Below are 15,622 nucleotides of genomic sequence, written 5' to 3'. Positions count from 1 at the left end.
AAAACAAAGGACAGGTGAGAAAGTGGTAAAACACATTATGAAAGGGCGTGGCACCGCCCACATGGGAATAACACAGTAATACATAAATTAACCCTTTGCCAGGACCCCCTGGTGGTCTGGAAAGGAACTGTCCCAGTAACAAACACGTTGATGGTGAGAGATCAGCTGCAGTAAATCACTCTGATAGTCACTCTATACAGTTGTGGTGAGCAGAAAAGCATCTCAGAAATGCAGAAAACGTCAAGCCTTGAGGTGGATGAGCTACTACAGCAGCAGACCATGAGAAGACCTGAGGAAAGAGGCTGAGGCTGACTCACCAGAACTGGACGCTGAAAACAGGTAGTTCGTCTGAGGAAGGCACACAGATGGTAGGATCTGGATCTGGCACCAACATCATGACTCCCTGCCTGGTGGAGGTGGTGTGATGGTGTGGGGAATGTTTTCTTGGCACACTTTGGGCTTGTTAATATAAAATGTTTCCAAGAACTTTGGAAATCCATGCTATGAAGATTTGAGATCATGGAGAGATGAGAGACCCTGCTCAGCATTATTAAACAAAATCAAAGAAAAGTGAAGAGGGGATGGAAATTTTGAATTCTCCGCCTCTTACCTTTCAGGTGAGTTTGCATTGTACCTGCGCGTATTTGAGCGTCACTCCTACTCAGCTACGCAGCTGTGATTTCTCCGGTTCAACCTGCTCGTCAGGCTCGTATCAGGATTCCAGATTTCGTTCTTGTGATTAAAGAAAATAAACACCAGCAGCAGCAGCAGCGATGGACTACAAAGAGCAGGTTAGTTTATTTGGAAGAAAATACTTTCAGAAACAGGGTTTTGTGAGTTTATGTTACATTCACCTTCCTTTTCTAAGTTCCTGGTTAGATCAGGTGTGTGAAACTTGTGTCCTGGAGGCTGTGTAGCCCATGAAAGTTGTGGTCAGGAGAAGATGAGTAGACTGAGGTGTGTTGGACGGAGTTAAGACCCCCGCAGGTGTCTGAGGCTTTGAGTCTCAGTATTGTATAAAAATATACAGTACAGAAAGATGAGTGGAAAGAAGATGGACCGATGGATTGATAGATACACTGTCGGGAAAATAGAAGTAAAGGAATGTTTAAGTTTTAATTAGGTGCATTGGTGAGACCTTGACTGGTTTGTAGAACAGAGTTTTACACACTGAGTTGTCCAGTATGGATTTTTCCAGTTTAACCTCATCTATTATTGATGAAAAGGAGAAAATAAAATTAAATTCATTATAAAATTCTACACACTTTGTGTTCAAGTGAATTGTGCAAACTTCTCTCTCTCTCATTGCTCTCTCTCTCTTATATTGTTCACTATTTATTGCACTACCTCAAACCCTGTTATTATTTCATTACGCTGCTATATTTATATTTATGTTTATGCCTATTTCTATTGCACAACCTCAACCGCTGCTACTCTGTACATCATTTCATTTTTATTCCATTTCATTTTATACATTTCACTACACATGTTCTTTTTCTTTCGGCGCTAAGTGTCTTGTTTTTGTGTTGTCTTTTTCTTTTGTACTTCCTGTTTCTGCACTGTCTTGTCTTTGCACTGTTTGCACCTAGTTGCACACTTTGCACTTTATGTGGCTAGGACAAAACCTGGGCCCTAGCTCTGTGTTGTTGTTTTTTTCATATTTGATCTTTATGTTGTATGTTTCTGTAGCACCAGGTCCTGGAGAAACAGTGTTTCATTTCACTCTGTACTGCGTCAGATATATGTGGTTGAAATGACAATAAAGCTTCTTGAATACTTGAATACTCTCTCTCTCTCTCCCTCTCTCTCTCTCACCCTTTCTCTCTCTCCCACCCTCTCTCTCTCTCTCTCTCTCTTTTTGGGAAATCATCTGAAACTCCTCCCTCTGTTATATTTATATATATGTATATATATATAGTGTAGTATGTATCATGTAGTAAAACCCTGCATGTGCTGTACAGGTTGCTGAAATCGAAGCCTCCGCCCGCTTTGGAGACCTGATCGAATTCTCGTATCCGATTGGCTACTCACACTGGGGCGTCTACGACGGAGACGGATACGTCATTCACTTTGCAGTCGCAGGTAGGAACACCCACAGCAGTGTCTCCCAAGCTGAGGGATTCCTGCATTAACACACCTGCTCATTGTTTCTGATCACCTGGGTTAGGTGTGTCCTAGGAATGTCGGTGTTCCTGATTACCTGGTTCAGGTGTGTTAGGAGTGTTCAGTATATTTAATTACTATGATTACTGAAAGTGAATGAATTACCGAGGTTTGTATGTTTAGTGTTCAGTGTTCCTGATTACCTGGATCATGTGTGTTATCACTATTCAGTGTTCCTGATTACCTGGATCATGTGTATTATCACTATTCAGTGTTCCTGATTACCTGGATCATGTGTGTTATCACTATTCAGTGTTCCTGATTACCTGGATCAGGTGTGTTATCACTATTCAGTGTTCCTGATTACCTGGATCAGGTGTGTTATCAGTGTTCAGTGTTCCTGATTACCTGGATCATGTGTGTTATCACTATTCAGTGTTCCTGATTACCTGGATCAGGTGTGTTATCAGTATTCAGTGTTCCTGATTACCTGGATCAGGTGTGTTATCACTATTCAGTGTTCCTGATTACCTGGATCATGTGTGTTATCACTATTCAGTGTTCCTGATTACCTGGATCAGGTGTGTTATCAGTATTCAGTGTTCCTGATTACCTGGATCAGGTGTGTTATCAGTGTTCAGTGTTCCTGATTACCTGGATCAGGTGTGTTATCAGTGTTCAGTTTTTATGATTCTCCTATGATTCATCCCTGGTTTATGTGTGTATAATGTTTGGTGTTCCTGATTGCCTGGATCAGTTTTGTTAGGTGTATTCAATCATCCTGAATACCTGGTTTGTATGCAGTGTTTAGTAAACCTGGTCTAGGTGTGTGTGGGTGTGTTTATAGTGTTTGGTGTGAGGTGTGAAGTGTTCACTGTTACTGCTTAGGTGTGTTTGGAATGTTCATTGTTCCTAATGATCTGGTTCATGATGGTCCTATAGTTCTGAGTACATGGTTCAGGTGTGTTATGAGTGTCTAGTGTTCCGGATTACCTGATTCAGGTGTGTTATGAGTGTCTAGTGTTCCTGATTACCTGATTCAGGTGTGTGTGATGTGTTCAGTGTTCCTGATTACCTGATTCAGGTGTGTTATGAGTGTCTAGTGTTCCTGATTACCTGATTCAGGTGTGTGTGAGACGTGTTCAGTGTTCCTGATTACCTGATTCAGGTGTGTGTGATGTGTTCAGTGTTCCTGATTACCTGATTCAGGTGTGTTATGAGTGTTTAGTGTTCCTGATTACCTGATTCAGGTGTGTGTGACGTGTTCAGTGTTCCTGATTACCTGATTCAGGTGTGTGTAATGTGTTCAGTGTTCCTGATTACCTGATTCAGGTGTGTGTGATGTGTTCAGTGTTCCTGATTACCTGATTCAGGTGTGTTATGAGTGTTTAGTGTTCCTGATTACCTGATTCAGGTGTGTGTGATGTGTTCAGTGTTCCTGATTACCTGATTCAGGTGTGTTATGAGGGTTCAGTGTTCCTGATTACCTGATTCAGGTGTGTGTGACTTGTTCAGTGTTCCTGATTACCTGATTCAGGTGTGTGTGACGTGTTCAGTGTTCCTGATTACCTGATTCAGGTGTGTTATGAGGGTTCAGTGTTCCTGATTACCTGATTCAGGTGTGTGTGATGTGTTCAGTGTTCCTGATTACCTGATTCAGGTGTGTGTGATGTGTTCAGTGTTCCTGATTACCTGATTCAGGTGTGTGTGATGTGTTCAGTGTTCCTGATTACCTGATTCAGGTGTGTTATGAGTGTTTAGTGTTCCTGATTACCTGATTCAGGTGTGTTATGAGGGTTCAGTGTTCCTGATTACCTGATTCAGGTGTGTTATGAGTGTTTAGTGTTCCTGATTACCTGATTCAGGTGTGTGTGATGTGTTCAGTGTTCCTGATTACCTGATTCAGGTGTGTTATGAGTGTTTAGTGTTCCTGATTACCTGATTCAGGTGTGTTATGAGTGTTCAATGTTCCTGATTGCCTGATTCAGGTGTGTGTGATGTGTTCAGTGTTCCTGATTACCTGATTCAGGTGTGTGTGATGTGTTCAGTGTTCCTGATTGCCTGATTCAGGTGTGTGTGACGTGTTCAGTGTTCCTGATTACCTGATTCAGGTGTGTGTGATGTGTTCAGTGTTCCTGATTACCTGATTCAGGTGTGTTATGAGTGTTTAGTGTTCCTGATTACCTGATTCAGGTGTGTGTGATGTGTTCAGTGTTCCTGATTACCTGATTCAGGTGTGTTATGAGTGTTTAGTGTTCCTGATTACCTGATTCAGGTGTGTGTGATGTGTTCAGTGTTCCTGATTACCTGATTCAGGTGTGTTATGAGTGTTTAGTGTTCCTGATTACCTGATTCAGGTGTGTGTGATGTGTTCAGTGTTCCTGATTACCTGATTCAGGTGTGTGTGACGTGTTCAGTGTTCCTGATTACCTGATTCAGGTGTGTTATGAGTGTTTAGTGTTCCTGATTACCTGATTCAGGTGTGTGTGATGTGTTCAGTGTTCCTGATTACCTGATTCAGGTGTGTTATGAGTGTTTAGTGTTCCTGATTACCTGATTCAGGTGTGTGTGATGTGTTCAGTGTTCCTGATTACCTGATTCAGGTGTGTGTGATGTGTTCAGTGTTCCTGATTACCTGATTCAGGTGTGTGTGATGTGTTCAGTGTTCCTGATTACCTGATTCAGGTGTGTTATGAGTGTTTAGTGTTCCTGATTACCTGATTCAGGTGTGTGTGATGTGTTCAGTGTTCCTGATTACCTGATTCAGGTGTGTGTGATGTGTTCAGTGTTCCTGATTGCCTGATTCAGGTGTGTGTGACGTGTTCAGTGTTCCTGATTACCTGATTCAGGTGTGTTATGAGTGTTTATTGTTCCTGATTACCTGATTCAGGTGTGTGTGATGTGTTCAGTGTTCCTGATTACCTGATTCAGGTGTGTTATGAGTGTTTAGTGTTCCTGATTACCTGATTCAGGTGTGTGTGATGTGTTCAGTGTTCCTGATTACCTGATTCAGGTGTGTTATGAGTGTTTATTGTTCCTGATTACCTGATTCAGGTGTGTGTGATGTGTTCAGTGTTCCTGATTACCTGATTCAGGTGTGTTATGAGTGTTTAGTGTTCCTGATTACCTGATTCAGGTGTGTGTGATGTGTTCAGTGTTCCTGATTACCTGATTCAGGTGTGTGTGACATGTTCAGTGTTCCTGATTACCTGATTCAGGTGTGTTATGAGTGTTTAGTGTTCCTGATTACCTGATTCAGGTGTGTGTGATGTGTTCAGTGTTCCTGATTACCTGATTCAGGTGTGTTATGAGTGTTTAGTGTTCCTGATTACCTGATTCAGGTGTGTGTGATGTGTTCAGTGTTCCTGATTACCTGATTCAGGTGTGTGTGACATGTTCAGTGTTCCTGATTACCTGATTCAGGTGTGTTATGAGTGTTTAGTGTTCCTGATTACCTGAATCAGGTGTGTGTGATGTGTTCAGTGTTCCTGATTACCTGATTCAGGTGTGTGTGATGTGTTCAGTGTTCCTGATTGCCTGATTCAGGTGTGTGTGACGTGTTCAGTGTTCCTGATTACCTGATTCAGGTGTGTTATGAGTGTTTAGTGTTCCTGATTACCTGATTCAGGTGTGTTATGAGTGTTTATTGTTCCTGATTACCTGATTCAGGTGTGTGTGACGTGTTCAGTGTTCCTGATTACCTGATTCAGGTGTGTTATGAGTGTTTAGTGTTCCTGATTACCTGATTCAGGTGTGTGTGATGTGTTCAGTGTTCCTGATTACCTGATTCAGGTGTGTTATGAGTGTTTAGTGTTCCTGATTACCTGATTCAGGTGTGTGTGATGTGTTCAGTGTTCCTGATTACCTGATTCAGGTGTGTGTGATGTGTTCAGTGTTCCTGATTACCTGATTCAGGTGTGTGTGACGTGTTCAGTGTTCCTGATTACCTGATTCAGGTGTGTGTGATGTGTTCAGTGTTCCTGATTACCTGATTCAGGTGTGTTATGAGTGTTCAATGTTCCTGATTGCCTGATTCAGGTGTGTGTGATGTGTTCAGTGTTCCTGATTGCCTGATTCAGGTGTGTGTGACGTGTTCAGTGTTCCTGATTACCTGATTCAGGTGTGTGTGATGTGTTCAGTGTTCCTGATTACCTGATTCAGGTGTGTGTGATGGTGTTCAGTGTTCCTGATTACCTGATTCAGGTGTGTGTGATGTGTTCAATGTTCCTGATTACCTGATTCAGGTGTGTGTGATGTGTTCAGTGTTCCTGATTACCTGATTCAGGTGTGTGTGATGTGTTCAGTGTTCCTGATTGCCTGATTCAGGTGTGTGTGATGTGTTCAGTGTTCCTGATTACCTGATTCAGGTGTGTGTGATGTGTTCAGTGTTCCTGATTGCCTGATTCAGGTGTGTGTGATGTGTTCAGTGTTCCTGATTACCTGATTCAGGTGTGTGTGATGTGTTCAGTGTTCCTGATTGCCTGATTCAGGTGTGTGTGACGTGTTCAGTGTTCCTGATTACCTGATTCAGGTGTGTGTGATGTGTTCAGTGTTCCTGATTGCCTGATTCAGGTGTGTGTGACGTGTTCAGTGTTCCTGATTACCTGATTCAGGTGTGTGTGATGTGTTCAGTGTTCCTGATTACCTGATTCAGGTGTGTGTGACGTGTTCAGTGTTCCTGATTGCCTGATTCAGGCGTGTGTGACGTGTTCAGTGTTCCTGATTACCTGATTCAGGTGTGTGTGATGTGTTCAGTGTTCCTGATTACCTGATTCAGGTGTGTGTGATGTGTTCAGTGTTCCTGATTACCTGATTCAGGTGTGTGTGATGTGTTCAGTGTTCCTGATTACCTGATTCAGGTGTGTGTGATGTGTTCAGTGTTCCTGATTACCTGATTCAGGTGTGTGTGATGGTGTTCAGTGTTCCTGATTACCTGATTCAGGTGTGTGTGATGTGTTCAGTGTTCCTGATTACCTGATTCAGGTGTGTGTGATGTGTTCAGTGTTCCTGATTACCTGATTCAGGTGTGTGTGATGTGTTCAGTGTTCCTGATTACCTGATTCAGGTGTGTGTGATGTGTTCAGTGTTCCTGATTGCCTGATTCAGGTGTGTGTGATGTGTTCAGTGTTCCTGATTACCTGATTCAGGTGTGTGTGATGTGTTCAGTGTTCCTGATTGCCTGATTCAGGTGTGTGTGACGTGTTCAGTGTTCCTGATTACCTGATTCAGGTGTGTGTGATGTGTTCAGTGTTCCTGATTACCTGATTCAGGTGTGTGTGACGTGTTCAGTGTTCCTGATTGCCTGATTCAGGTGTGTGTGACGTGTTCAGTGTTCCTGATTACCTGATTCAGGTGTGTGTGATGTGTTCAGTGTTCCTGATTACCTGATTCAGGTGTGTGTGATGTGTTCAGTGTTCCTGATTACCTGATTCAGGTGTGTGTGATGTGTTCAGTGTTCCTGATTACCTGATTCAGGTGTGTGTGATGTGTTCAGTGTTCCTGATTACCTGATTCAGGTGTGTGTGATGGTGTTCAGTGTTCCTGATTACCTGATTCAGGTGTGTGTGATGTGTTCAGTGTTCCTGATTACCTGATTCAGGTGTGTGTGATGTGTTCAGTGTTCCTGATTACCTGATTCAGGTGTGTGTGATGTGTTCAGTGTTCCTGATTACCTGATTCAGGTGTGTGTGATGTGTTCAGTGTTCCTGATTGCCTGATTCAGGTGTGTGTGATGTGTTCAGTGTTCCTGATTACCTGATTCAGGTGTGTGTGATGTGTTCAGTGTTCCTGATTACCTGATTCAGGTGTGTGTGATGTGTTCAGTGTTCCTGATTACCTGATTCAGGTGTGTGTGATGTGTTCAGTGTTCCTGATTACCTGATTCAGGTGTGTGTGACGTGTTCAGTGTTCCTGATTACCTGATTCAGGTGTGTGTGATGTGTTCAGTGTTCCTGATTACCTGATTCAGGTGTGTGTGATGTGTTCAGTGTTCCTGATTACCTGATTCAGGTGTGTGTGATGGTGTTCAGTGTTCCTGATTACCTGATTCAGGTGTGTGTGATGGTGTTCAGTGTTCCTGATTACCTGATTCAGGTGTGTGTGATGTGTTCAGTGTTCCTGATTACCTGATTCAGGTGTGTGTGATGTGTTCAGTGTTCCTGATTACCTGATTCAGGTGTGTGTGACGTGTTCAGTGTTCCTGATTACCTGATTCAGGTGTGTGTGACGTGTTCAGTGTTCCTGATTACCTGATTCAGGTGTGTGTGACGTGTTCAGTGTTCCTGATTACCTGATTCAGGTGTGTGTGACGTGTTCAGTGTTCCTGATTACCTGACAGAGGTGTGTTTGACGTGTTTAGTGTACAGTATATTTGCTTTTCCTAGATGAGACGCAGATAATGAATACATTCCGCGGTTACCTGCAGACCATCTTCCCTGTGTGTGGTGACCTCCTTCTCGGAGAGACTCGTATCCGCCGCCAACGTCTCGCAGAAGTCAACGTCCCCAAAGGAGCTCTCCTCCTGGTGAGCAATTCTCGGCATACGTTCACACCATCGGAGCCAGAGGAAATGAAGCGACGACGTGACGCCCTGCTGGACAAACAACTTCCTTACCATCTCTTCAGTCAGAACTGCGAACACTTCGCCACATTTGTGCGCTTCGGAAAAGCGGTGTGTAACCAGGTGAGTTCAGATAGCACTGTGAATACATCAGAGATCAAACGCTGATCAGATGGTCATCAGACCATGGTTATTATTCCTGAATGAAATTATAATAAAACGTAGTAGTAGCTCACAGTAAACAGGTCTCACTTTTAGGTGTAGGAATTTCTAATTCTACATCACTAAATCCCTCTGTGTTTGTTTGATCCAGATTCCAGGAAAAACCAAAAACAAGGAGTGTGAGGAGGCGACTAAAGTGTTCGCAGACATCGTGTGGAGAGAGACTTCGTAACCTTTGACAGACCCCGAAATATCCTAACCAGAATAATATATATAGCATTAATACATGAGTCTTTGTATTTATGTTGATGGATTTGTGTTGTGTTTCATGCTCTGACACACCCACTGTACCTCCTGAGCTTATTAACACACCTGAGTGAGGTGTGTCAGAGCAGCTAAAGCATTCAACCTGCCAGACTACTGTTAGAAGGGTGGAGCAAGGAAATTCTATATTTTTAAGCCTCAATATGTATTGTTGAAAATAATGATTTCTCTAATGTTGCGATTTATTTGTGTGTGTATGTGTGTTACAATAACTTTAATAAAAATTCTCAATTTACCGATTAGTCAACGTGTCATTCTAGTAAGAACAATGATAACAATAGAGAACGGTGCAGAGGTTTCCTTAATTTTCTTCCTCTTCCTCTTCTTCTTCTTCTTCTTCTTCTTTTTGAGTTTTAGTGCTAGCCAAGTCACGAACATGTCATGTCAAGAACATTCTTCTTTTTTACTGGGAGGGAAGAAAAAACTTTGAGCTAAGTAAGCTGAGCCTAATAAACAGTCCAATAGCTCATACAAAACTGTAAATCCTGCTCATATTCTTCCTAAGGAATCTCTTTTCTACTTCAACAGCAGCAGTACATCTTGACTTCTCTGGTTAGTCACAGAATCTCCATGTTCCATTTATATTGTCCTCCTCTTTTTCTGTATGTTTATGAAAACCCTTTGAATTGTTTTAGCTTCTAACATCCTTAACAGTGTCATAGTTCCTGCTATGCTACATGGCCTAAAGCATGTGGATACCTGACATATATACACCGACCAGGCACAATGTTATGACCACCTGCCTAATATTGTGTTGGTCCCCCTTTTGCTGCCGAAATAGCCCTGACCCGTCCTGCACTGTGTATTCTGACCCCTTTCTATCAGAACCAGCATTAACTTCTTCAGAAATTTGAGCAACAGTAGCTCGTCTGTTGGCCTGCAATCGCTCCCCACGTGCATCAATGAGCCTCAGCCGCCCATGACCCTGTCACTGGTTCACCACTGTTCCTTTCTTGGACCACTTTTGATAGGTACTGACCACTGCAGACCAGAAACACCCCACAAGAGCTGCAGTTTTGGAGATGCTCTGATCCAGTGGTCTAGCCATCACAATTTGTCCCTTTTGGTCAAACTCGCTCAAATCCTTAAGCTTGTCCATTTTTCCTGCTTCTAACATCAACTTTGAGGACAAAATGTTGACTTACTGCCTAATATATCCCACCCACTAACAGGGGCCATGATGAGGAGATCATCAGTCTTATTCACTTCACCTGGCACTGCTCACAGTGTTATGGCTGATCAGTGTACTTGTTGAACAGCCCATTCCAAAGGTATTAATATTATTAATATTAATATTATTAGTATTAATATTGACTTAGTTGCCCCATTAGTTGATCATCTCATTCCAGATTTATTCTCCTCTCTTTGACTCCTCTTCTTCCTGTGTTTGTGGGGATTAGTGATCTTTGGATCATTTCATTGCATTAGTGAGATCAGACTCTGATGTCGGGATGTTGAGAAGATTCCAGTTCCAGTTCATTCCCAAAGGTGTTCAGTGGGGTTGAGTCTGAGTCAGGGCTCACTTGCGTGACATAAGAGTGTGACAGTAGTGGGGAGCACATACTTTTGGTCATATAGTGTAGTTTGAAGGATTGTTTTACACATTTATCTGCACCTGCATTGTCTAAATGTGGAAGCAGACAGAGTGCTGTATTTTGTGGAGGTTCTAGAATATTTCATAAATAAGACTTATTAAACTATTTAAAAACCTTGTGATAGAAAAATATCAGAGAGAATCAAGGGGAAGGTGTACAATACAGTGGTGAGACCAGCCATGCTGTATGGTTTAGAGACAGTGTCACTGAGGAAGAGACAGGAGTCAGAGCTGGAGGGAGCAGAGCTGAAGATGTTGAGGTTCTCTTTGGGAGGGACACGGTTGGACAGGATTAGGAACGAGTACATCAGAGGGACGGCTCATGTTGGACGTTTGGGGGACAAAGTTAGGGAGGACAGATTAAGATGGTTTGGACATGTCCAGAGGAGGGAGAGTGAGTATATTGGTAGGAGAATGTTGGACATGGAGCTGCCAGGCAGGAGGCAGAGAGGAAGGCCAAAGAGGAGGAATATGGATGGAATAAATGATATGAAGCTAGTGGGTGTAAGTGTTGAGGATGCAGAAGATAGGGATAGATGGAGAGAGATGATTCTCTGTGGAGACCCCTGATGGTCGGAGTCTCATCGCTTGGTGGTGCTCACTGCTGCTGTGGATGGATCACAGATCTGCCATTTCATCTGTCAGTTTGTGACAGCAAAGAATTAGTGTCTATAATGACCTCAGAAACTACAATGACCTTATAGTTCCTCATGGGTCATTGATTGCTGTTGTAGAAAGGACATTAATCAGTTACAGTTACATTATTTACTGTCCAGTGCCACCCAAATGAGGATGGGTTTCCTTCTGAGCCTGGTTCCTCTCAAGGTTTCTTCCTCATATCATCCCAGGGAGTTTTTCCTTGCCACCGTCACCACAGGCTTGCTCATTAGGGATAAAATAAAATAGTTCAATAATTTAATTTAATAATTTATTCTTATTTCCAGGTATTTGGTTATTTTTTATATATATTTATTTTCATTTTTCCCCTCCCCTTTCTCCGTTTCTCTTCTTTTGTAAAGCTGCTTTGAGACTATGTTCATTGTAAAAGGCGCTATACAAAATAAACTGAAACTGAAGAGAAAAGCCAAAAGAAGAATAAGAAGAAACTAATTAAACACCTGCGCAGGAATGTGAACACCTGTAATCAGTGGTTTGACGTCTAACACCAGCTACAAAATCACCATTAAACACACCATTAAAAGTATTTTTATTTCATTTTGTCGCTGTGAAAGATCTTGAGAACCCGCCATTTCCAAGCGCCCCATCGGAAATATCCCGGATGTTGCCAGTTGCAGTAGGAGAGGATGGGGGAAGAGGGGGAAGGAGAGAGGGAGAGAGGGAGGGAAGAGATATCCCGGATGTTTCTTGGTTAGCGGAGAAACAAAACATGGACATGCTTTTTAGTTTTTGTACGCTTCATACACAAAAGCGTTGAATTTACACAATTACACGATTCGATAAGCTTATTTATCGCTTACAGAAAGCTCACTTTCAACATCAGAGAGATCCTGGGTTAATTAATGAGCTCCAACAGGTAAGAATTGGGAAATATTTACCTCTACTGTCTGCTAGCTACTGTACATGCCTGTTAAATCCGTGGCTAGCTTAGCTTAGCTTAGTTCATCTTAACGCTAATATCATTCCTTGACGCTGAACTGTCACTAGCCGGAACTCTGCGCATGCGCGGTGTCAAACCCGGCGTGGACGCACCGAGTGCGCAAGCGCAGTGTAAAATAAACGCCAGCAGGTTGATCATAGCCTAGCATAGTTTAGCTTAGCTTAGCATAGCTGTTACAGGGTTTTGTCTCAAAATGTGGGGATTGTCTGAAAACTGTGCGTGAAGGTGATTTTATAAATCAGTCGAATTGTTTATTCAGTGCACGATTTATTAGGTGACAGTGACAGGAAAAAAATAACATCCGTTCAACTTCATTGTATCAGCGATGCTAGCTTAGCTTGTCATGCTACCTGGTAAAACAAGCCAGCTAGTCGCATAGCTTACTGCGTTGCTATGGTATCAAAGAGATAAAATAATGTCGAGCCGTCGCGGAAGTTATGATAGGAGGAAGCTGTAGGGATGAAGTAGATATCGTGTTTTTCTGTGTTCTTCTCTAGCGGTGTGTTGTTATATCGGTTAGTAACGTTACTTTACTAGCTAACTGGCTAACATTTTAACCCAGATGAGGGGTTAGAGCTACAATGGATGTTTTGTGATGCTAAAATATTCAGTGGAATCATTTTAAAAACATTCTATTTAGCAACTATAATATTGATATATTGTTTGTGTATTAAGTATGTATATATTTTTTATTATAGTTTTGTCATGGCTTATATGACTAGTGTGTGTATGTGTTTTTTTTTTTTTTCATTACTCATAAGTCATCAGTAAAATCGAGTAGAAATGAATTTTTCTGCCGAGGGTTTAATCTGAAGCGTTTCTGATCACAGAGTGAAGCTGGAGGCGAGAGTCAGGCACCGCGTGTGCAGAATCCAGTCCTGATTTCCAGGAAATCCCATCATCCTGCGTCTCCGTCCTCGTGGCGCAGAGTGATGACATCACAGCGGCCGAGGCATGCCACCCGTGCTCTTCCCGCTCCACAGAGCTCCTCTTCGAGGAGCTCGCGCTCAGGACCCTCGACTTCACAAGGTGCGTCCCAATCTGCGCCGTCTTCCTCCCGCTCGCACCACACCTGGCCGGAGGAGGCGGTGTACGACGCATATGGTCTGTACTCACTGCACCGCATGTTCGACATCGTCGGCACTCACCTCACACACCGCGACGTGCGCGTCCTCTCCTTCCTGTCCGTGGACGTCATTGACGAGTACGAGCGCGGCGGAATACGGGATGGGCGTGACTTCCTGCTGGCTCTGGAGAGACAGGGGCGCTGCGACGAGACCAACTTCCGGCACATTCTGCAGCTGCTACGCATCATCACCAGACATGACCTTCTGCCTTACGTCACACTGCGCAAGAGACAGACAGGTGAGGGTGCACACACACACACACACCCCACACCAATTAGTCTGTTAGTGATCAGATTCTGATGTATATTGGGGTGTGTATGTGTGTGTGTTCTACAGTGTGTCCAGACCCGGTGGATCAGTACTTAGAGGAGACGTCTGTGCGCTACATTGTTCCTCGAGGAAGCAGAACAGAGAGTCCACAGGTCACACCACACAGATGCGCAGGTTTGTGTGGCTGTGGGGTGGTGTGTGTCTGTGGGTTGGGGTGTGTGTGTGTCTGTGAATTTGTGTGTGTGTCTGGGTTGGGGTGTGTGTGTATATGTATGTCTGTGGGAGTGTCTGTTGGATAGTGTGTGTCTGTCTGTCTGTCTATGTCTGTGGGTTGGTGTGTGGGTGTCTGTGTGCATGTATGTCTGTGAGTGTGTGTGTCTGTGGGTTGGTGTGTGTGTATGTGTGTCTGTGGGTTGGTGTGTGTGTATGTGTGTCTGTGGGTTGGTGTGTGTGTATGTGTGTCTGTGGGTTGGTGTGTGTGTATGTGTGTCTGTGGGTTGGTGTGTGTGTATGTGTGTCTGTGGGTTGGTGTGTGTGTATGTGTGTCTGTGGGTTGGTGTGTGTGTATGTGTGTCTGTGGGTTGGTGTGTGTGTATGTGTGTCTGTGGGTTGGTGTGTGTGTATGTGTGTCTGTGGGTTGGTGTGTGTGTGTATGTGTGTCTGTGGGTTGGTGTGTGTGTGTATGTGTGTCTGTGGGTTGGTGTGTGCCTGTGTGAGTTTGTGTGTGTGGGTTGGTGTGTGTATATGTTTCTGTGTGTGTGTCTGTGGGGTGGTGTGTGTATATGTTTGTGTGTGTGTGTCTGCCTGCCTGTCTGTCTGTGGGTTGGTGTGTGTATATGTTTCTGTGTGTGTGTATGTTTGTGTCTGGTTGTGTGTGTCATCATGAAGTGAACACATACACTGATGCATGTTTCTGTGCAGGTCCACATCCTGTGCTTCATTGCCCCTCTCCTGCGGTGTGTCAGCCCCGCCCTAAACCGGCCACGCCCACCCCAAACAGAAAGAGGAAGAGAGCTCATAGTGTAGCGGACTGCCGGGAGAAACAGACCTGCGGTACACACACACACACACACAGAGTGTTATTAGAGCAGTGTGTTAATCTTAAGGTGTGTTGTTTTAATAAATTTGTGTCTTCGTGTCACACATACAAAGATCTCTGACCTCTGTATCTTCTCTCAGATATCCGTCTGCGTGTGCGAGCGGAGTACTGCCAGCACGACTCGGCCCTCCAGGGCAACGTCTTCTCTAACAAGCAGGAGGCTCTGGAGCGCCAGTTCGAACGCTTCAACCAGGCCAACACCATCCTGAAATCGCGTGACCTCGGGTCCATCATCTGTGACATCAAATTCTCAGAGCTCACCTACCTGGACGCCTTCTGGCGCGACTACATCAACGGCTCGCTGCTGGAAGCGCTAAAGGGCGTGTTTATCACAGACTCGCTGAAGCAGGCCGTCGGCCACGAGGCCATCAAACTGCTCGTCAACGTCGACGAGGAGGACTACCAGGCGGGCAGGAGGAAGCTCCTGAGGAACCTGATGATGGGGGGAGGGGCAGGGACAGGGCTGGGGTCAGGGGTGGCTGGCCAGGGGGCGGGGACTTCATAATGGCGAAGTGAAATTTTGATTTGTGGAGTGTGGGCGGAGCCTGCTCGAGTTAAAAGGACCTGACAAACAGATCACGGAGAAAGGAGGAGAGAGATGGACCGAGAGCATCTGGGAAAGCGGGTTTTTAAAGCTTTTCGGTTCATAACGTGTGATGATATTATATTGAGACACCAGGAACGTGGAGTTTAGATTTGCTATCAACGTGCCAACTAATACAGCTGTTCAGATACATTTGAAATTGATCAGTTAGTCTAATACTGA

At 44.0% G+C, this 15,622-nt stretch overlaps 2 protein-coding genes across 5 annotated transcripts in view; both read left to right on the top strand.

Annotated features, from left to right (window-relative positions):
* Window positions 1-635: 635 nt before the first annotated feature.
* LOC131352596 (phospholipase A and acyltransferase 2-like) lies at window positions 636-9,360 on the top strand. The gene is made up of 4 exons (XM_058388808.1): window positions 636-791; window positions 1,962-2,082; window positions 8,487-8,785; window positions 8,976-9,360. Exons 1-4 carry the CDS (start codon window positions 774-776, stop codon window positions 9,054-9,056), a joined length of 519 nt encoding a protein of 172 aa, XP_058244791.1. The 5' UTR covers window positions 636-773; the 3' UTR covers window positions 9,057-9,360.
* Window positions 9,361-12,101: 2,741 nt separating this feature from the next.
* The window catches only part of dedd (death effector domain containing), a 5,121-nt gene continuing 1,600 nt past the window's right edge, over window positions 12,102-15,622 (top strand). The window contains exons 1-5 of one of the 4 annotated variants that reach the window (XM_058390470.1): window positions 12,102-12,276; window positions 13,191-13,725; window positions 13,824-13,931; window positions 14,679-14,810; window positions 14,937-15,622. The exon at window positions 14,937-15,622 is cut by the window's right edge and continues 1,600 nt beyond it. In XM_058390470.1, the coding sequence (XP_058246453.1) occupies window positions 13,293-13,725; window positions 13,824-13,931; window positions 14,679-14,810; window positions 14,937-15,361 (1,098 nt within the window). In that variant the 5' untranslated portion in view covers window positions 12,102-12,276; window positions 13,191-13,292 and the 3' untranslated portion in view covers window positions 15,362-15,622. Of the gene's footprint in view, window positions 12,277-12,437; window positions 12,876-13,190; window positions 13,726-13,823; window positions 13,932-14,678; window positions 14,811-14,936 lie in introns of those variants that run through there. The other 3 variants (XM_058390473.1, XM_058390472.1, XM_058390471.1) reach the window with 3 other exon arrangements.

Source organism: Hemibagrus wyckioides, linkage group LG05 (genome assembly GCF_019097595.1).
Source record: "Hemibagrus wyckioides isolate EC202008001 linkage group LG05, SWU_Hwy_1.0, whole genome shotgun sequence".
NCBI classification, from domain to species: Eukaryota; Metazoa; Chordata; class Actinopteri; order Siluriformes; family Bagridae; genus Hemibagrus; species Hemibagrus wyckioides.
Note: the sequence above shows the minus strand (reverse complement) of the source record. Positions and strands in the feature narration are given on the sequence as shown.